General features: G+C 48.5%; 1 protein-coding gene across 5 annotated transcripts in view; it reads left to right on the top strand.

Moving 5' to 3' along the window:
- The window catches only part of ARHGAP39 (Rho GTPase activating protein 39), a 154,099-nt gene that overhangs the window by 38,954 nt on the left and 93,821 nt on the right, over positions 1 to 21,324 (top strand). For 2 of the 5 annotated variants that reach the window (XR_011737326.1, XM_071803731.1), the window contains exon 1: positions 18,257 to 18,489. The exons of 1 other annotated variant lie outside the window; for it this stretch is intronic. Coding sequence is in view for 3 of the 4 variants with exons in the window: in XM_071803731.1 (XP_071659832.1) it covers positions 18,449 to 18,489 (41 nt within the window). In the remaining variant the exon portion in view is untranslated. Of the gene's footprint in view, positions 1 to 18,253; positions 18,490 to 21,324 lie in introns of those variants that run through there. 2 more of the 5 variants (XM_071803732.1, XM_071803733.1) reach the window with 2 other exon arrangements.

The following is a 21,324-nucleotide window of genomic DNA, read 5'->3' as shown; positions in this document are numbered from 1 at the left end:
CTACTCTAATTCCCCCCTGTGCATCTACGTGTTTAAACAAAGGCCTGAATTAGTTGATCTCCAAATAAAGATGTGGTGCCAAGCAACAGCGGTAACCCAAGCCTCATGTGCCCAACGTCCAGCTCTGCTTTTATATCGCTGGCATTTCCCAGCTGACGGACAGACGAGACCGTGCCGACTTCTTTAAGTGTTTACCACCGCGGTGATGATTAACGGTGATCGGTGATGGGAGGGAGAGGACAAAAGGCAGTCCTGAATATTTCATTCAGTGTCGTCTCAGTATTTCGGTTGTTAAAACCAAAAAGGTTAAGTGGAGATGAAAAACAAATAGGAAATTACTCTCTGCTGGGTTAAGAACTGGCTGGAGGGCCGGGACCAGAGAGTGCTGGGGAATGGGGCTGCATCCAGCTGGTGACCAGTGGTGTCCCCCAAGGGTCAGTGTTGGGTCCAGTCCTGTTGAACATCTTCATTGATGATTTAGATGAGGGGATTGAGACCACCATCAGCAAATTTGCTGGAGTGTGGAGCTGCTGGAAGGCAGGAGGGCTCTGCAGAGGGATCTGGATAGACTGGAAAAATGGGCCGATTCCAATGGGATGAAGTTCGACAAGGCCAAGTGGCAGGTCCTGCACTTCGGCCACAACAACCCCCTGCAGCGCTCCAGGCTGGCACAGAGTGGCTGGAGAGCAGTCAGGCAGAAAGGGACCTGGGGGGACTAATGGACAGGAAGCTCAACATGAGCCAACTGTGTGCCCAGGTGGCCAAGAAGGCCAATGATGTCCTGTCCTGTATCAAAAATGGTGTAGTCGGCAGGACAAGGGCAGTGATCCTTCCCCTGTACTCTGCATTGGGGAGGCCACACCTGGAGTATTGTGTTCAGTTCTGGGCCCCTCAGGTCAGGAAAGAGATTGAAGTGCTGGAGCGGGTCCAGAGAAGAGCAACAAGACTGGGGAAGGGACTTGAGCACAAACCCTATGGGGAGAGGCTGAGGGAGCTGGGCTTGTTCAGTCTGGAGCAGAGGAGGCTTAGAGGTGAGCTCAGCACACTCTAGAACGACCTGAAGGGCAGTTCTAGCCAGGGGGGATTGGGCTCTTCTCCCAGGCAGTCAGCAATAGGACAAGGGGGCATGGGCTTCAACTCTGCCAGGGGAAATTGAGGCTGGAGATTAGAAAACAATTCTGTGCAGAGAGAGTGGTCAGCATTGGAATGGCTGCCCAGGGAGGTGCTGGACTCACCGGCCCTGGAGGTTTTTAAGCTGAGATTGGCCATGGCACTTAGTGCCATGGTCTGGTCAATGGAGTGGAGTTGGACCAAGGGTTGGACTTGATGATCTCTGACGTCTTTTCCAACCCAGTCCATTCTGTGATTCTGTAATTTGTGCTGAGGAAGCTGCGTTACTTGAGAGCCTTTTCAGACTCTGGGAAGGTTAAAATTTGCAGCTCAAATGTTAGCGGGGATCTCGCTTGAGTGAGTGTCTCCAAATATATCTGGAGTGTCTGTGTGTAAAATGAAAGCTTAGAAGCCGTTCTCGGCTGAGAGGCGAGAAGGCAGCGGGGCTGAAGGGCAGAGATTCGTGAACCTCTAAGATATTGCCTCACCCCATCGGAATGGCTCTGGACCACAGAGCATGACGTGGCGGGTGAAACAACAGGGTCATTGAAGGAGTGGGTGCTCGGCCAGATGTTTTTAGGGACCTTGACAATAGCCCTTTCATTTCTTGTGCCCAAGTTTCTACCAAAACCCAGCATAGCTCCGCGAGGAGGGAGGCGCGTGATGGGCACCGGAGCTGCCGCCTGGGGTAGGAGGCTCGTTGGTGGAGTGAATGTCCCAGAATGTCCCAAAAGAGGTGGCTGGAAACCATCTCTGAACTGCGGAACCACTCTGGAAGAGAGAAACAATATCCTGGATGTGTCACAAGCACAATGTGAAGGCTTAAAAGAAGGGAAAGCAAGTTTTTAACTTCAGTTATCCTTGTGAGATTTGGGAGAAAATGTTGTGCAGGTTCGATTACTGAGACCATTAAAAGCTGCTGTTTGTATCAAATGTTGGTTTTATACCAAGTCTAATCTCAGGTTTTCATAGCTGAATTAATTTGATAAGTTTGCTCCAACCTTTGTCGTTCTACGCCTGCGGAAGGGCTGCCACATGATACAATAATTTACTTCTTCCCACAAACCGAAATAACTTGTCTTGAAGGTGTCCCTGTGAAGCCGTTACGGGTGCTTTGAAGCTTAAGGTCTCAGATATGAAGTCCTATAATCCCTCTCTGTGTTATTCATGAACACCCATCTCCACTGATGAATAATTCGGAAAGGCCGTAGAGTCTCCATCCATAGAGATGTTCAAAACCCAACTGGACACAATCCTGAGCCACCTCCCGTGATAGACGTTGCTTTGAGCAGGGGGGTTGAACTAAGTGATCTCCAGAGGTGCCTGCTGACCTCAACTCTTCTGTTAGTCTATAAAGAAAGCTCTTCCAGGGTGTGGGAATCTACTTTTTGGGTGGATGAACTCTTCACATTGATCTTACCTCGGCAGGAACACTCCTGTATTCTGCAAAGTGCCTGTTCCACTGAAAAGAATTATCTGGAGTTGACTTTTACCCAGTGGATAGAGTTTCAAATTTATTTATAACACTATAGAAACATAGAATTGTTTGGGCTGGAAAAGACCTTTGAGATCATCAAGTTCAACTGTTAACCCAGCACGGCCAGGTCCACCTCTAAACCATGTCCCTGAGAACCTCGTAGAATCATAGAATCATTTTGGTTGGAAGAAAGACCCTCAAGATCATTGAGTCCAAACATTAACCCAACCTTGGCACTTTCCCATGGCCCTGAGAACCTCATCTGTGCATCTTTTCAACCCGTCCAGGGATCGTGACTCCACCACTGCCCTGGGCAGCCTGTTCCAATGCCCCACAGCCCTTTCCATGAAGAATTAAATAGAGAAGAAATCAAACATTAGATAAACGCATTTAATAAACACAATAAACAATCTGGATCAGGGCTTAATTGCACTTTACTTCGTGGATTACTGGAGATGCATCTGGACAGAGGAAGGTGATGAGAATGATGGAGGGGATAAAGCAGTTGTCTTAAGAGGCTGTGAAGAAGCCGGGGCTCTTCCACTTACGGAGAAGTTTGGGTGGTGATGGGTGGAACGTGATGTTTGTGGACTCGGGAGTTTGGTGATAAGGTGGATCTTGAGCTGCTGGAAGAACATTGGAACCAGGGGAACCTCGTGTGAGTTCATGGGAGATGCGTTGGGCAAGAGGACATCTCTTAGAGCAGGTACAGCATTTCTAGACCTTTATCATGGAGGTTCAAAATGGATTTTTGAATTTAGAGATGGTGGGACCAGGCAGGGATGCGCAAACAAGGGGATGGAGATGGTGACCAAGCCATGCTTAAATAGCGTCTCCTGATGCCACCGTTGGGAAGGTACAGGGCTGGCAGGGCCACTGGTGTGGCCCAGCAGGTTCTATCTCATCTTCACTAGCACGAAATCCATAATTTGGATGTACCAGATCTGTTCAGCGCTCAAATTGTTGTCTTGCATTTCTTAGTCATATTTCTTGTTTCTGTTTCTGTGAAGAACATGAAGATACTTGAGAGGCCACGTGGATACTTGAGTTAATGGTTTCCAGAATACACCGAGCCGGGGTGACCTTCAGGATCTGCGCGAGCCAGGAAGATGGGTTGGAAAAATATGGAGTATATCAGCTGATATAGATGTATCTATATCTTTGATTGCTGCTTCTCCATGGTTAAGGTGCTCAGAAGGTCCATTTCTGACACTTGAAGTTACCTGGAAATGAAAAGGGACTTTTTAGGAGTCTTCCTAAGGAATTTTGTAAATGTTTAAGTTGATTTAAGCTTGTCTTGTGGTCTCTTCTTCCTGCTTGCACATCTGGTGGCAGTTTTTCCTCCTCTTGGTCCAAAGACCACAGTAGGGTATCATGAGCATACATGATGGTGGCATCAACGCACGCTAGCTTGGTTTTCTTCCAACCTTCCCTCACAGGATGGTCCTGTCCTTGTTTTATAGGAGGTACAGCTGCTGAATATCTGCTAGAGTGGAAATGTGAGGACGCTATTCACCTTGGTTGTGCCTTTACATTGGAAATACTGTGTTATCCGAGAACGGCCGCGTCATTTCCTGGGGTAGATTGTGAGGTGGAGAGGTCGCTCATCTCAACAGCCAAATTTGGGTCCTGTAGGGTTTTGTTGCTCTCACAACTACTTTTATTTGCCTGTTTTGAGACCTGGATACGATCTCATTGGCTGCACGGAGATATTCGAGGTCCTTTTTTCAGTGCCAGGAACATAGAGGGTAACAGATCATCATTAATATCACGGTAAGGACACGAGGAGCAGCGTTTCATCCGCAGGATGAATCTGCAGGAGCTTCTTTTCCTGTTGCAAGGACGAAAACGCTGCAGCACTGAAACAGCGATTGCTTAGGAACGTCTGGGGTAATGTTGAGTTCACAATCAATGTTGGTGCATAACTTGCATTTGATTATTTGAATTTTATTATGCGATCCAAACCCCATTTCCTGTTAATTCCTTGGAGCTCCGTTGCCGTTCACAGCATCGGGGTAGAGTGGAAGAAGCGTTTTTGAATTAATACCAGGGAAATAAACAGCAATGGATACGATGGAGCTGCTCAATCCAGCCTCGCTCAGGAGAATTATCAATCAAGTTAATAAAGCAAACCTGGATCTAAGTGCTCTGATTCCTCAGTCTTCTCATCCCTGGCCAAAACACCAAATCAAAATATGCCTAAAATACGATTTTACTTAAAACCTAAATGCAGAGTAGGAATCTGAAGCTCCTTTTCTTCTTTTCAACACCTACCTGATCCTGGAGACTTCTCAAATTATCTAGGACTTTCAACATGTTTTTGGCTTAGAAGACACGACTCTTGTTTTAGAGCTGAGGGTGTTTCTGTGCCCAGCAGCACGGGATCTCGCCTCTGATGTTTCTGTTGATCAAAAAGTGACGGCTTCTCAGAAGAAGAGTGCTGAGGCTTATAGGGAATAACAGAACATCAAAGACGCAGCTACTGGATAGCAGGATGAATCATTAGTAGCTGGGATTGATTTATGACAGTATAGAGCTCTTGTCAAATATACCTAAAATTCAGATGGAGTGAAAGCTATTTTTTCTGCCCGCTTTTCAGTAGAAAAGAACCTAAAGGTGTTCAGAAACAATGGCTGTGGTTGTTACACTTCGCCTTTGCAGTTTATAAGAGTCTTTTTGATTTGTGTAGAGAATTTCTCCATTTCTAGACTAGCTTGGCACTCTCGTACTTGAAACCTGGTGCTGAACTCCAGGGGTTCCCAAAAGATTCCGCGTACCAAGAGTCACTTGTAGAATCACAGGATGGTTTGGGTTGGAAGGGACCTTGGAAGCTCACCCAGTGCCACCCCTGCCATGAGCAGGGACATCTTCACCAGCTCAGGTTGCTCAGAGCCCCATCCAGCCTGGCCTGGGATGTCTCAGGGATGGTTCATCCACCACCTCTCTGGGAACCTGGGCCAGCCTCACCACCCTCACTGCAAAAATTCCTTATATCTCATCTGAATCTCCTTTCTTTAGTATAAAACCATCACCCCTTGTCCTATCACAACAGGCCTCATTAAAAAGTCCATCCCCCCCTTTCAAGTATGGAAAGGCCGCACTAAGGTCCCCCCAGAGCCTTCTCTAGGCTGAACACCCCCAATTCTCTCAGCTCTTCAGTGGGTGACTGTCTCATCTGGTCCAGTATCTCAATTTGAGGTGATCTGCTTCTAAAAGGGAAAAGATTAGCACTGAATAACCCCTTTGAGCATCGTCCTGACGCACGCTCGGCTCCAAGCGGGGATGTGAAGCGAGCACTGACAATAAAGCCATTGGCTCAGAGGCAGGTGATGTTTGGAGTTGCTAATGAAATACATTGTGGAGCTGCAGGTGGTAGAGCTGGAATACTATTGTCTGCCTCAGGAATGATCTGAATTATTATTCATGACATTCAAAGAGCCGCAGCGGAAGGTGGTTGCTGTTAACTGTGTTGGTGATGGATGCAGAGTTCAGTGTAGCACATCTAGGACATCATTGTATATCAGGAGATGGTTCCTGCTCTGAAGAGCTCATGGCTTGAACAGAGAGGATCAAAAAAGCAGAGATAAACTAAGCTAAATGATTAACACAATTGTCGTTACTGCATTTTCTGGGATGCTTGACTTGGTAAATCTACCTGAAGGAAGAAGAAATGATGGAGAAAGGGGTTGGTGTGGGCAGAGGAATCACAGAATGGACTGGGTTGGAAAAGACCTCAGAGATCATCCAGTCCAACCCTTGGTCCAACTCCAGCCCATTGACCAGATCATGGCACTAAGTGCCATGGCCAATCTCAGTTTAAAAACCTCCATGGCCGGTGAGTCCAGCACCTCCCTGGGCAGCCATTCCAATCCCTGACCACTCTCTCTGCACAGAATTGCTTTCGAATCTCCAGCCTCAATTTCCCTTGGCAGAGTTGAAGCCCATGCCCCCTTGTCCTATTGCTGACTGCCTGGGAGAAGAGCCCAATCCCCCCTGGCTAGAACTGCCCTTCAGGTCGTTCTAGAGAGTGCTGAGCTCACCTCTAAGCCTCCTCTGCTCCAGACTGAACAAGCCCAGCTCCCTCAGCCTCTCCCCATAGGGTTTGTGTTCCTTCCCCAGTCTTGTTGCTCTTCTCTGGACCCGCTCCAGCACTTCAATCTCTTTCCTGAGCTGAGGGGCCCAGAACTGAACACAATACTCCAGGCGTGGCCTCCCCAATGCAGAGCACAGGGGAAGGATCACTGCCCTGCTCCTGCTGACCACGCTACTTTTGGTACAGGACAGGGTACCATTGGCCTTCTTGGCCACCTGGGCACACTGTTGGCTCATGTTGAGCTTCCTGTCCATTAGTTCCCCCAGGTTCCTTTCTGCCTGAAAGGAAGCCTCAGCAAAGCAGCCGACCATTCTCTAGGGTCCAAGGCAAGACTCTAGAGGCAATTCTTGGGGCTTGTCCAACTGGATGGAGTTTCTGGGTGGCTTTTCTCGTTTCGGAAAACTCCGTGATGGTGTGTAGGACAGCAGCACAGGTCGTCCCTGTGGCATTAAAGATGCAGCAGCATAAAGCCACGGTTTGAGCTGAGAACAACTTGACACAAGCTTAAAGGCCGTAGTCCTTCATGTGCCAGCTGGAAAGGCCTTGAGGATTTCTCACTCCGGTTCCACGGTCACAGCAAAATCAAGGTTTCGAAGCTCCCAACTCCTCCATGTAGCAACTCAAACCTGTCCCTGCTTTTTCTTTTTAATTATCAACCTACAAACTTGTGCCTAATCAGCTGAGTCGAAGACGCTTATCCCCTCGCTTACTGGTTTTCTGTCTCCTAAATGAGCCAACTACGAGAGTTCTGACCTTTGGCTGCTGATAATTCATATTATGCCTTTGGTTTTAATTTGAAAGGCATGATCAGCTGCGTTTCCAGTGTCTGAAGGGTGATGGGTCATCGCTTTACAGGTGTGGAAATGAAGATGAAGTAGCGAGTGCCTGGAGTTCACCCAAGCCCATGGCAAAGCCTTGGCCCAACGCCCAGTGCAAGACCTGGACTTGGCTGCAAAACTCATCCTCTTTCCAAATAATCAGATATTAACTTCCTCGTCACAGAGATGTTATAATCCAAAAGCCATAGTTCAATGCTAAAATCATTGTATGAGATAACACTTTCTAGACAGAGGTTCATGAAGCTGCTGAAACTGTATTTTCCAGTTTCTCGTGTATTGAAACGAGTGTATTAGTGGAGATTTTCTCCACGCATACTTGCAGATGTCAGTTCTCCTATAGATCTCTGGCACGGATGTCTTGTATAAATAGACCTCGACTAGTTGTTACTGGAGCTTCCAGTTCCCACGCTGATTCTTATCAAAGAACATTAGTTCCCAGCCAAAGTTATTTTTTCTTTCTTTCTTTCAAGGGATTTATTGCATCAAAACAAGTCTGTGGCTTTACTGCAGTGCTCAAACTGCCACACTTCTTTACCGGGACTAGTAATGACCTGCTGAGCCACTAGAAAATGAGTCGGGGTTGATTGAGCCCTCCCTGCCTTGTTAAGGCAGGAACCAGGACTTGGTTCCTGTCTGACAGCTTTGGGTTTGATAATCACCTGCGTGCACGGGGGCTGAGATCTCACCCCGGCACTTCCATTTTGTATTCCTGGCCTCGGATGGCGTTGAGCAGTCAATAGCTCGATGGCATCAGCTTGCTGTTTGATTTGTTTTGTTTTTACTGAACGCTTGTCTACGTCTCGACGTTGCTGGCACAGTGTGATCCGAGCGGCTCCTCCGCTGGTTGCTGCGCTCTCGGAGAGGCGCCCACTGGGCTCTGCGGGAAGCCAAAGCTGAAGGCGAGTTCGCTTAAGGATGAGGTGTTTGCAGGATGCCTGTAATTGCCCTTCCAGACCAAGAAATCAGGGTAACACGAACGCTCTGTAGAGATTTGAATCCCCAGCAGCATCAGGACCTGTTGGAATAGCAGAGGAGCTGCAGCTGGCAACTGGAGGTTTGGGGTCAGAAGTGCCGCTAAGGAGGTTTTCCTGCCTTTTTGCTTCGGTTGCTGGGTGGTCCTGTCCTGTATCAAAAGTAGCGTGGTCAGCAGGACAAGGGCAGTGATCCTTCCCCTGTGCTCTGCATTGGGGAGGCCACACCTGGAGTGTTGTGTTCAGTTCTGGGCCCCTCGGCTCAGGAAAGAGATTGAAGTGCTGGAGCGGGTCCAGAGAAGAGCAACAAGACTGGGGAAGGGACTTGAACACAAGCCCTATGGGGAGAGGCTGAGGGAGCTGGGCTTGTTCAGTCTGGAGCAGAGGAGGCTTAGAGGTGAGCTCAGCACTCTCTAGAACGACCTGAAGGGCAGTTCTAGCCAGGGGGGATTGGGCTCTTCTCCCAGGCACTCAGCAATAGGACAAGGGGGCATGGGCTTCAACTCTGCCAGGGGAAATTGAGGCTGGAGATTCGAAAGCAATTCTGTGCAGAGAGAGTGGTCAGCCATTGGAATGGCTGCCCAGGGAGGTGCTGGACTCACCGGCCCTGGAGGTTTTTAAACTGAGATTGGCCATGGCACTTAGTGCCATGATCTGGTCAATGGAGTGGAGTTGGACCAAGGGTTGGACTTGATGAGGTCTGAGGTCTTCTCCAACCCAGTTGATTGTGTGATTCTGTGTTTTCTTTGAATGCTGATGTTATAGAATCATAGAATGGTTTGGGTTGGAAGGAAACTTAAAACTCATCCAGTCCAACCCCATGGGCAGGGACATCTTCACCCAGATCAGGTTGCTCCAAGCCCCATCCAACTTGGTCTTGAACCCTTCCAGGGATGGGGCATCCACAGCTTCTCTGTTCCAGGACCTCACTACCCTCATGGGGAAGAATTTCTTCCTTATATTGAATCTAAATTTACCCTCTTTCAGTTTAAAGCCATCACTCTTTGTCCTACATGCCCTTGTAGAAAGGCCCTCTCTAACTTTCTTGTAGGTCCTATTTAGGTACTGGAGGCTGCTATAAGGTCTCCCAGAACCTTCTCCATGCTGAACCCCATCCTCATAGCGGACATGCTCCAACCCTCTGATCATCTTTTGGCCTCCTCTGGACTCGCTCTATGTCCTTCTTATGTTGGGAATCCCAAAGCTGGACACAAGACTCCAAGTGGGATCTCACGAGAGAGGAGCAGAGGGTGGGACAACCCAGAGCACCCAGTTTTCCCAAGAACAGTCCCTTCTTTAGGAAATCTTACTTGGCTAATGTGGGGTCAGAGCTTCCTCCTGGCGTTGTTAATCTAGAGGGGAACCATCTCCCCTCAATATTAAACCTGCCATCCGTGTCATTATTCTGCAGTAGATGCTGTTCTGTCGCACTGAAGCGTGTGGGCTGTGTGCTATTCCCCCCCTCTTTGTACCATCCAACAAAACCAGAGCTTCCTTAGCATCTAGAAACAGCAAACCCATTTAAAATACATTTTTAAAGAAGGGCCACATGTGTATTCGCAACATAACGATATAAATAATTATAATGTGATAGCAAGATGGCTGGGCTGGGCTTGTTTTACTGCAGAAGGTCCCTGTTCAGTGCAAGGGGGGTTGGACAAGGTCCCTTCCAACCCAAACTATCCTGTGATTCTATAAAGTCGCCCCGACTTGCAGAAGAAGCTTTGGGTTCCTCAGAATTAGTGCTGAGTTACTGCTTGGGTTCATCTAAAACCCGGTTTCTTTCAACTCTTTGTCCTTTTGATTTCTTCCCACTCATATATGTTTAATTCCTATCGCTAAATTGGAAATAAAAATATGGAACTGGTAAACTCTGAAGGACCTAAGCCCTGTGGTATTAGAGTATGATGAATTTTTGCATAATAAAACTTAAAAGATACGCTCACCCATGCTGTTGTGGGTGTTAATAAAGGATTATTTACTTCAGGGGCTACATCATTGGTAAATACACCTTTTCCAAAAGCTTCTGCAGGGAAAAATGCTTCACAACCACCAAAATTTGAAGTATGTCATGTAAATACCGTGAATAAAATAATCTCAATGTGGGTGGCCCGGTGCTTTCTGACCTCTCCCGCTTCCAGTCCTGCACTGTAAATATTATGGGAAAAGGAAGAAGGTGTTCCCAACAGCTCTCGCTTTTCAAACTGTTGAGTTCAAACGTGCTAGAGGAAGGACATAAGCTGGTTGAAGAACAAAATCCCTTGAAGGTGTGCTGAATAAATCAGGAAAACTCATGGGCTCTGTTGCTAGGGAGGATTTTCAAGCTTTTTAAAAACCCCTGGGAACAGAGTGACTGTCAGCAAGTTTGCTGGTGACACCAGGCTGGAAGGAGTGGTGACACTGGAAGCTGTGCTGCCATCAGAGACCTGGACAGGCTGGAGAGCTGGGCGGGGAAAAATTTAATGAAATAGAACACGAGAAAGTGTAGAGTCTGGAATCTGGGCAGGAACATCCCCAGGTTCCAGTGTAAGTTGGGGAATGACCTATTAGAGAGCAGTGTAGGGGAAAGGGACCTGGGGGTCCTGGGGACAGCAGGGTGACCATGAGCCAGCACTGGGCCCTTGTGGCCAGGAAGCCAATGGGACCTGGGGTGGGTTAGAAGGGGGTGGTCAGTAGGTCAGAGAGGTTCTCCTGCCCCTCTGCTCTGCCCTGGGGAGACCACACCTGGAATATTGTGTCCAGTTGTGGCCCCTCAGCTCCAGAAGGACAGGGAACTGCTGGAGAGAGTCCAGCGCAGCCACCAAGATGCTGGAGGGAGTGGAGCATCTCCCGTGTGAGGAAAGGCTGAGGGAGCTGGGGCTCTGGAGCTGGAGAAGAGGAGACTGAGGGGGGACTCATTCCTGGGGATCAATATGGAAAGGGGCAGTGTCAGGAGGATGGAGCCAGGCTCTGCTGGGTGACACCCAGTGACAGGACAAGGGGCAATGGGTGCAAACTGGAACACAGGAGGTTCCACTGCAAGAGGAGAAGCAACTTGTTGGGGGTGAGGGTGTCAGAGCCTGGCCCAGGCTGCCCAGGGAGGTTGTGGAGTCTCCTTCTCTGCAGCCATTCAAACCCGCCTGGACCCCTTCCTGTGGAACCTCAGCTGGGTGTTCCTGCTCCGGGGGGGTTGCACTGAATGAGCTTTCCAGGACCTTCAACCCCTGACATCCTGGGATTCTGTGATTCTGTGGTCTCAAAAAAGTTGATTGAATCTTTGGATACTCTTGAGAACGTTTGTTATTTTCATTAAGATCATTACATAAAAGATTTTGAAATCATTCCAACCCTTTCTTTCATCCACCGAGTGGCCTAGAGAGGTGATGGGCCTTCACATGTCCCTTCCAACCCAAACCATTCAATGATTCTATGAGTGACATAGTCGGAATGGGAAAACTTGTGCCACAGCAAGTCAAATCTTTCACAGTTGGCATTTTGCAAGTGGGGATGAATCTCTGATACCCAGTGGTTGTTTTTCCTGGTTTTCTTTTAGTTTTCCTATTAATCTATGATTTCTGGTGGACCTTCCCAGTAGTAGCCTATGTTTGCGTATGGGAAGAGGATTCTTGTTACTCCTATGGCTGCTGGCCAGCTGGGTAATGGCTGTACCTGGAGAGCTGATGGATGTTTCATGTATCTCTGACCCAAATCTGCACTCAGTGCTTTGGATTCGAAAGCACGTGTTACACAGCAAATATCTCCTCTGGCAATCAAGCAGAAGGATGAAATACTCTGAAGTGATCTAAATGAATGGAGAGATGGGAGGAAGGTCGTGAGGATTCAGGTGCAGACTCAGCTGCGCTTAAATATTTTAGTCCGCAGTTAAGTGGCTTGGCATCGTGACGGAACATTTAGTCAGTAAGTATTGATAGAAATAAAACACTAGACTTTCGATTTATGGATGTTCTTGGCCTTGTGTTGCTTCTGCAAGTAATACCAAGCACTGAGGTTCCTGGTGTTTGATTTATTAGTGATATATGCTGGGAAGATGGAGGTCCAGGTGTTATCTGCTGTTATCCGGGCGATAGGGTAGAGCATTTGCATCAAAAGGACCATGGCCAGCAGGTTGAGGGATGGGATTCTGCTCCGATATCTTGACCTCTTCTGAGCTCTGTGTCCAGCCTTGGGGTCCCAGCACCAGGCAGACATGGAGCTGTTGGAGCGGGACAGAGGAGGGACACGGGAATGGGCCGAGGCTGAACAGCTCTGAGGAGAAAGGCTGAGACAGTTGGGGGTTCAGCCTGGGGAGGAGAAGCTCCGGGAAGACCTTAGTGCGACCTTTCCGTACTTAAAATGGTCGATAAGAAAGATGGGGACAGACTTTTGAGCAGGACCTGTTGCGATAGGACAAGGGGTGATGGTTTTAAGCTAAAAGAGGGGAGATTAAGGCTGGATATTAGGAAGAAATTTTACAGTGAGGGTGATGAGAGCCTGGCCCAGGTTGCCCAGAGAGGTGGTGGATGAACCATCCCTGAGACATCCCAGGCCAGGCTGGACGGGGCTCTGAGCAACCTGAGCTGGTGAAGATGTCCCTGCTCATGGCACGGGTGGCACTGGATGACCTTCAAATGTCCGTTCCAAACCGAACCATTCCATGATCCTACCACATCCCTCCCTTTGCTGATGCTGTCACATTCACATGGTGGGGGGCGCAAAGAAGTGACCCCATGCTGGTTATCTATAAAAACAAGGTCAGGGCCAGTTGCTAGCAGCATGCAGCTATTAATATTGAGATACAGCTATTAATACTGCGATCCAGCTTTGGCATGCAAGTAGGTCATATAAATGATGCAATATCTCTTAATTGTGATGGGAAGGGAGGGAGCAATCAACGCAATGGGGATAAACAGAGGTGCTTAAACAAGGGTCTTCTCCCTGGAGAATCTGACTCGTTGCAATCAAATACCTACTGGGAAACTGCTTTTCTCCAGCAAACTAATCATGCAGCGCAGTCCTTGGCGTGAGAACGGCAAACGGTTAGGGAGGGATTTGAATCCTGTTGTCTTTTGCTTGCGTGTGTTCGGAGAGATGAAATAAAACATCAGGAAATTGCAAAGTGCTGACCCCGTCCTGCCCAACGTGGAATGGTTTTGGTGGCTTCGCCACCTTTTGGGGTGAAGGATGGTACTTGAATAATGCTAAAGAGCGATGCAGAACGCAGCCGTTCCGAGCAAATATAGCACCCTTCGTCAAAGTGTAAGTCAGCTGTCTGCAGCTAATTACAGAGATGTCAGGGAGTTTGGAGTTTGTCAGCTGAATTTAAGGTGGTAGAACGCTGCTCGGAAAATGACTCTATTAAAAAACAAACAAATCCCTCAAAGAACAGCGTGTTTATTGAGGGAAGTGGAAAGGGGAGACAGCAGCAGTCCTGGCGGGGCTGGAAATGGGTCAAGGAGCTGGAAGGCAACGTGTGCTCAACTTGGCAAAACTCCACTGCGGATTAGTGGCCAAGTCCCTGGTCCAATTCAACCTGCAAAGGGCCAGAGTTGTTACCCATCCTTCGGCTCCCCAAGTGACCAAAACTCTGGGTGAACACTGTAGCTCATCCCGGGCCCCGTGAAGACGTGGGGATGTTGGGGAATGACCTGTTAGAGAACTCAGCGCTCAACATACTCAAATAAAATGAGATCACCTCATTTCTGGGATTCCCCCAGCATTGCCACATCACTCAAGGCACCTCAACCCTTAGCTATGATGCTCTTTCATTCAACTCTTCAGCACAAATAGACTCTGGACCATTTTTCTGACCCTCAGCTAGAGGATTTTATGACTGTCATGGTCTTCTATGCCGCAGGGGATATTGTTATTTTACAGGTGAATAAACTGTGGCAAAAAAATACAGAACCTCTTCTGAGTGAAGCTCAGGCAGTAAAGCTCTCTCCAAATGAAATTTAATGGGCCCATTATTCTTCAGAATTTAGTAGGTACTGGTAGAGGATGAAATCCGTTGCAGTAGGTGTTGACAAACCTATGGTGAGACTCCTTGTCCCCAGAGCTTTCGTATTTTCTAGAAGGATGGAGAAGGTTGAACATGAGTCGGAGCTGGATGCCTGAAATCCTCCCACTTGCCTTTTCTTATTTTACCCCCTGAAAGTTGAACATCAGATGTTCAACGCGGCCAACTTCCCAAGTCACGAGAGAGCGAACTTGCCGCCCGTCTCCAGAACAAGGTCGGTCTGTAACGTCGTTACGTGGGCATCGGCGACGAGCTGGGAGCCTCGCTCAGCCTTTGTCTGCCCCGTCCCTGCGGAGAGGGCCCAGCCCTGAAGCCGAATGCCATCGCAATGTGGGAACAAACGGCCCTTTTTCCAAAGGCAGAGAAGCCCTTTGACGCGGCCGGCGGAGGGTTCAAGCATCCCGTTGCGTGGGACGAGCGGCAGAGGTAGCGATAACACCCTGTGAGCCGTGGCCACTGCCTTCGGTGGCGGATGACACGTAGTAAAACTGAATCTCTGTGCAGTGGGTGAGCGAGCGTAGCTCTGCTTTGGATTAAAGAGCACAACACCCTCATGAAGTCCTACAATGTTTTGGCAGAAACAGGCTTCACCTTGCACAAATTCCCTGCTACTCTTTAGTTGTGATTTATTTCAACTAGGAGATCATTGTGGGTCCCTTCCAACTGAAAATCCTCCCTCCTCTTTCTCCTTCTCCTTCTCCTTCTCCTCCTCCTCCTTCTCCATCTCCTCCTCCTCCTTCTTCTCCATCTCCTCCTCCGCCTCCTCCTCCTCCTTCTCCTCCTTCTCCTCCTCCTTCTCCTCCCCCTCCTTCTCCTTCTCCTCCTGCTTCTCCTCCTCCCCCTCCTCCTCCTCCTTCTCCTCCCTCTCCTCCTCCTCCTCCTCCTCCTCCTCCTCCCTCTCCTCCTCTTCCTCCTCCTCCTTCTCCTCCCTCTCCTCCCTCTCCTCCCCCTCCTTCTCCTCCCTCTCCTCCTCCTCCTTCTCCTCCCTCTCCTCCCTCTCCTCCTCCTCCTTCTCCTCCCTCTCCTCCCTCTCCTCCTCCTCCTTCTCCTGCCTCTCCTCCTCCTCCTCCTCCATCTCCTCCTTCTCCATCTCCTCCTCCTCCATCTCCTCCTTCTCCATCTCCTCCTCCTCCATCTCCTCCTCCTCCTTCTCCTTCTCCTCCTCCTTCTTCTTCTCCTTCTCCTTCTTTTTGACCTTGCTTCCCCTTAGTGGTTTAGGAAAGACCTCAGAGGAACATCCACCAGAATTGCCTTCTTCTCTTGCCCTGGGGCAGTCTGCTGCACCCATGTACTTTTTCTGGTAGCTCCATGAAGGTACAATCTGTATTTATCACACTTGAAGGTGTCTGGACACTTGAGCTAGTTAGAGATGTGGAAGCTGATGATGAGTAGAGTTGCACGAGGCTCCATTTGCATTTCCCAGCACGATTAAATTCAGGATCCATGACCTTCATCAACCGCTTTCCTCTACGTCTGTGCCACGGTGTCCAGTAAATATTCATCCTACCTTTGCCGCTGGTTGCAGTCGCCCCTTTCATTCAGAGCCCTCTCCTCATCTATAAACCTCTTTGGCAACTGTCAAAGCATGATATAAAGTTTGTTTGATTATTTTTTTGGCAAATTGATTTGGATTACAGAAAAAAGAATATTGATAAGTAGCTTTCAAGCTCTCCCGCTGGTGCTCTGTTAATGACTTGGTGGAATTCCCATCTCTCCAGTGCTTTGCATTTGGGTTGCCTTAAATCATTTAAAAGATTAAACAAAAAATAAAACATAGGAGAACCAGCACAAGCTCCCCACACTCCTGCCAAGTAGGTCAGAGTATTCCCAGTTGTGCCGTTTGGGAAATGGAGCCGTAATTCAGAGCGACTTTCTTCGAGTTGCCGGGTGAGTTGAAGACAACTGGAAGCGCAATAGTGGTTTCGAGTGGTTTGAGACTCCTCTTTAAGTGGTAATAAGTCGTTTGGCCTAATTTGAACCCAATTGAAATAAATCTCGGCAAAACCTGGCAAAGTAAACTGAATTCCTGAATTCTGCAATGCAGGAGAAGCTGCAGGATCTGAGATATGGTGTGAAGGAAATAATGGGTGCTGTGTAAAGCCAGATAAACTTACCTCCTGGTATTTTAGGCTATTAAAAATGCCCCCTGATGCTTCCCGTAGGAGGAAATAAACCAAAAGGCTGTAATTGTTGTGCCACCGCTCTTGGGTCGGGGTTTTTTTACCCGATCGCAGTGGAAAAACCAGCAAGACTGGAGTGTCACCACCATATCAAACTTTAGGCTCAGAAGAGCTCCTAAGCTTCTCTTTAAGACTGAGCTTATGGGATGGTGGTGTGTGGATAATCAGAGTGATTTGGGTTGGAAGGGACCTTAAAGACCATCTAGTCCAACCCAGGGACATCTTCACCCAGATCTGGTCTTGAATGTCTCCAGGGATGGGGCATCTCCCACCTCTCTGGGCAACCTGGGCCAGGCTCCCACCACCCTCATCATCACCCATTTCTTCCTTCTGTCTCATCCAAATCTCCCCTCTCAGTCCAAACCCATCACCCCTTGTCCTGTCACAACAGTAAAATAATTACTAAAGTAGCTTTAATTTAGGAGGAGGAAGCGGTTGAATGACAACAGGTTGGTGGGCATCGTTAAGTCTAACGAGGACAGAGGGCAGGTGAGGTCAGATGGAGGGATGTCCTTGAGTGGGAAGGGGGAGAAATAATAAAGCTGTGGTTTTAAAGAGTGGCTGCCAGGGTGTCCAACCCCATAATGACCTGAAAGAATAAATGAGCCTCTTTCAGCAGCTTTAACGTAATCAGGAGAAAATAACTTGTTTATGAAATGGGCCCTTCGAGCTGGGGGAACCATCACACTCAGAATCTCCCCCCTATTGTGATTTTGCTTGGAGATCAAACTACTCAGGATAAATTGTTACTCGGGAAGTTTTTTTAGGCGGAAGGTGAAGTCGATGAGAAGAGCATTAAAAATGCATTATACAGTGTCATCTCTTGCCTGAGATATTAAATATGTAGGATTTAAAGCCCAGATCCTGTGTCGATTACAAGATTCATCACAAGGTGTTTAAATCTCCTCCAAATTTGCTTTTGCTCGTGCAAAATGGGGTTTTGCCTTGTGTGGAGCTGCAGCTTCTGGCTTGGCAGAGGGACCTATTCTCGTGTCAGGTCTCTTATTCTCTTTCCTTTAGAATCTGGGCCTATTTTCCATCCCCTTTGCAAGCCATCTGCTGCAGCTGCGAGTGCAAATTGGATATATGGCGAGGTCAGGCGTCCCTCTTTTCTTTGTAATTGTATTTATTTAGTTATTTATTATATATATATATTCATTATTTTTCTGACATAAGGCAGATCTGAAGCAGGTCCTGTTGTCTTAAAGCATTGGGACGGGGCCTCTGGAAGCGCACTGCAAATCATTCACGTTGCTGCGGGGCGCTCCCCTCCTCTTTATAATTAGTCCGTTTGGGTTCTCACAGCAGTTGTTGTGAATGGGCTGTGAAGGGGATAAACTGCAAACTTTCTGAAAAAAAAAATCGAAAAGAAAGAAAAAAATAGAAGTCCGAACACAAAAAAAAAAGCAACCCCTTGTTTCCCCGTCTAAGCATCGTCACGTATTTAGGAGCCCAACTAATTAAGCGCTTCTGAAAGAGCCGTCTGGCTCCAGCCAACAGCTTCTCTGTGGTTCTTTCTTGTTGCAAAAGCCCGGGGGAGGTTGGATTGGGAGAGGGCAGAGCCGGCACCCACACGGCTCCGGAGGGGAGGGATCTGTGCCAGGCCCTCTGGAGACACCCTGCCCACTCCATCTCCTCGCTGGGACATGCGACGACTTGTTTCCCGGCCCGTCTCCAAAACGCCCCGAATTAGACCCTTTGGGTGGATGCGTCGTCAAGCCAAAGGAAGAAGAAGGTGGCCCTGAAGACCCGTGTCCCGCTCAGCCCGGAGGGATGCTGCGAGATGGCAGATGAAGACATGACGGGACGTCTCGGTGAAAGGAGGTGGGCATGGGGCTTATAGATACAACAGCCGTAACGTCGCCGCCGGCACAGAGCAGGTTTGAAACGCGAGCGGTCGCTGGGCTCGGTCACGCTTCTGGGTGTGAAAACTTAGATAATAATAAAACAACCGATTGCAACTCGTCTGCTCTTGATAGTGGTTTTAAACTAAAAGAGATGAGATTCAGGCTGGACTTAAGGAAGAAATGTTTTATGGTGACGGTGGTAAAATACTGGCCCAGGTTGCCCAGAGAGGTGGTGGATGAAACATCCCAGGCTGAACGGGGATCTGAGCAACCTGAGCTGGTGACGATGTCCCTGCTCATGGGACTGGGTGACCTTTGAAGGTCCTTTCCAACCCAAACCATTCTATGATGAAAGGCTACCTGGTGCCCATGCTGCTTGTAGCACGAGCGAGCTGTCGTTCACGGGCTCCCCTCTTTGAAGCTGTCAACAACCAAGCTGTAAAACCTTGGGGACAGCGGGGACGACGGAGGGAGGGGACGCCCAGATTCTCTTTTCCTGGGCAGATGGAGATCTGTCAGCAGTTTTGACAGTGGAGGCTGATGGGCTTCTGGACTGAGCTTTACTGCCACGCTTAAGCTCTTGCAGAGCAAAAGTTGCCTGCTGTTGCTGATTATCTAGTTTCTGTGGGGTTTATTTTATTTTTTGTATTTTGATTAAGCTCACAGATTGTTTTTTTGTCCTTAAAAGTAAAGTAACAATGTCAAATACTCCTGCGTACGCCTTGCTCCCCATTAAATACTTGCACTTGCGTGGCCGACTCCTATATAAAACTATTGACGGCAAAGCCGAGCTTAAGAAGTAGTTTAAGGACTATTATTGAGAGCAAGCATTCCCTGGCAGGGGTACAGCCTTGCCTTTTATTCCTCTTTTCCATCCCCGCTTGCCGCGACCGTGCTTGAAAGTGCTCGGCAGAACAGAGCCGGCTCTGTTCCCGTCCCACGTCTGTCCCGCGCAGACGGCGGACACGGTCAAGGGCCACGGTCTGCGCGGACACACGGACGGTCCCGGAGGCATCGCGCCACGTAAGCCAGCATATGATCCCCTGAGAAAAGGGCTTTTACAGCTCCGGCTATTCTATTGCAGCCCGTAACACAGAGAGCTGCCCCGGGTCCTCTGTAGCATCGCTAAATCTGCTCTAGCCTAATTTATTCTAATGAGACGAGCTTTCATCTGGAATCCGAGCTCTTCCACTGCAGGGCTGAGCGTGTGTGTCACTGTCTGGGATGCGCCATCCTTTGCTTTGGCTGGAAATGTTTTCCACGGCGAACGGCTTCGCTGCGGGACTTGGAGGGGGACGAGCTTCTTTGTGCTCTCATTTCGGAGCCGACGTCTTTTTGTGCTCTAATCAAGAGGTTTTTGACGCCGTAATTAAAAACACGGGCTTAATGGGTATTCCGCGGCATGTAAGAATGCAAGTCAAACTTTCGAGACCAAAGCACTTCTGCGCTCGCTTAGCTTATTGTAATTAGGGGTGTGGTGCTTAAGGAATATTAATTAGCCCCATGGGTGAGGCTGGGGAGCCAGAAATATGCTGCCTCCACCCCTGCTCCCCAGTTTTAGGAGCTGCCTGCTGAGCTAAGCATGGGAGACAACAAACACAGGGAGTGAGAGCTTGTTGGGGGTGGAAGGGTATCCCCCAACCTCCTCCTTTCCAAACAAACAAACGAACCAAAAATAACCCAAACCGCTTTCAGGAATTGAGCGCAACTTGTTGGTTTTACCCAATGAGTTTAAATCGCCTCCATCGTTCCCCCGGGGGGTGGCGGTTGCGGCTTGAATTGCAAGAGAGAATTTAAGAAGATTTGTATGAATGTCGAGAAGAAAGGGGGTGGGTTGGTTTGATTGCGGCAGTTGGCATCCACAGATGAGTAGGTTTCCTAACGCAGAATTTGCTTGTCTGCGAGACTGCCGCTTTACGTGGGATCCGGAGCCGCGGAAGACGCCGATTCTATCCGGGCAAAGAACTTCACGCCGCATCCCCGGGGACGCGCCAAAGGCACCTCGCTATCCTTCGAATATCTAAATTATAGCTAAATTACCCTGTTAATCCTTGGGAATCCTGTATGACTTCCTCTGGCTGGATAATGAGGCAGGAACTGATCAGTTAATGAGTAGTTGCTTGAGCGCAGGTGATCAAGAGCCGCTCAGGTATTTGGCGAACGAGCCCAACCGGTGGGTTTGTTTTCAGTTGGGTGACTCTGTTCAAACACACCAAAAAGTGCTTTTAAAGCTTTAAAAACCAGCCCGACGTGGAAGGAAAATCGCCGCAGTGGTTGTGGTGGGAAACGCAGTGATCGGGAAGGAGGGAAAAATGATAGGGCGGAATTATCAATTAGATACTGACTCAGGAGATCAACATGGCAGAGGGAGGAATTAGCATGAGGAGCTCGTTTTGCGGGCAGCCAACGTGTGCGAAACTTGTTCTTAACCGCGGAACGGGGCTGTTATTTGATGCAAGGAATGTATTTGTGGGTAATGCAGAAAATGCAGAAGAGCTCAGGCTGCTTCTAATGTAATTTAACCTGGTGCTGTTTGGAAAATGGAGGCAGAGAGTAAAGATTAGGTGCATTTAAAACTTGATAATTTGTGGCAAATAAAATCATAGAATACCTCGGGTTGGAAGGGACCTCAGAAGAGCATCTAGTCCAACCTTTTCTGGGACCAGATAACTCTTCAAACCATCATTTTTTCAGTGAGTCTTGGAAATTGAGGAGAACAGAAGGTGTAGATAAAAACTAATATCATGTCAATGTATTAAAAGGGTAAAAAGAAAGATCCGAGTAATTATTGTGGCAACCCGGTGTTTGGGGA

The sequence above is a fragment of the Patagioenas fasciata genome, chromosome 2, assembly GCF_037038585.1.
Source record: "Patagioenas fasciata isolate bPatFas1 chromosome 2, bPatFas1.hap1, whole genome shotgun sequence".
Lineage (NCBI taxonomy): Eukaryota > Metazoa > Chordata > Aves > Columbiformes > Columbidae > Patagioenas > Patagioenas fasciata.
Note: the sequence above shows the minus strand (reverse complement) of the source record. Positions and strands in the feature narration are given on the sequence as shown.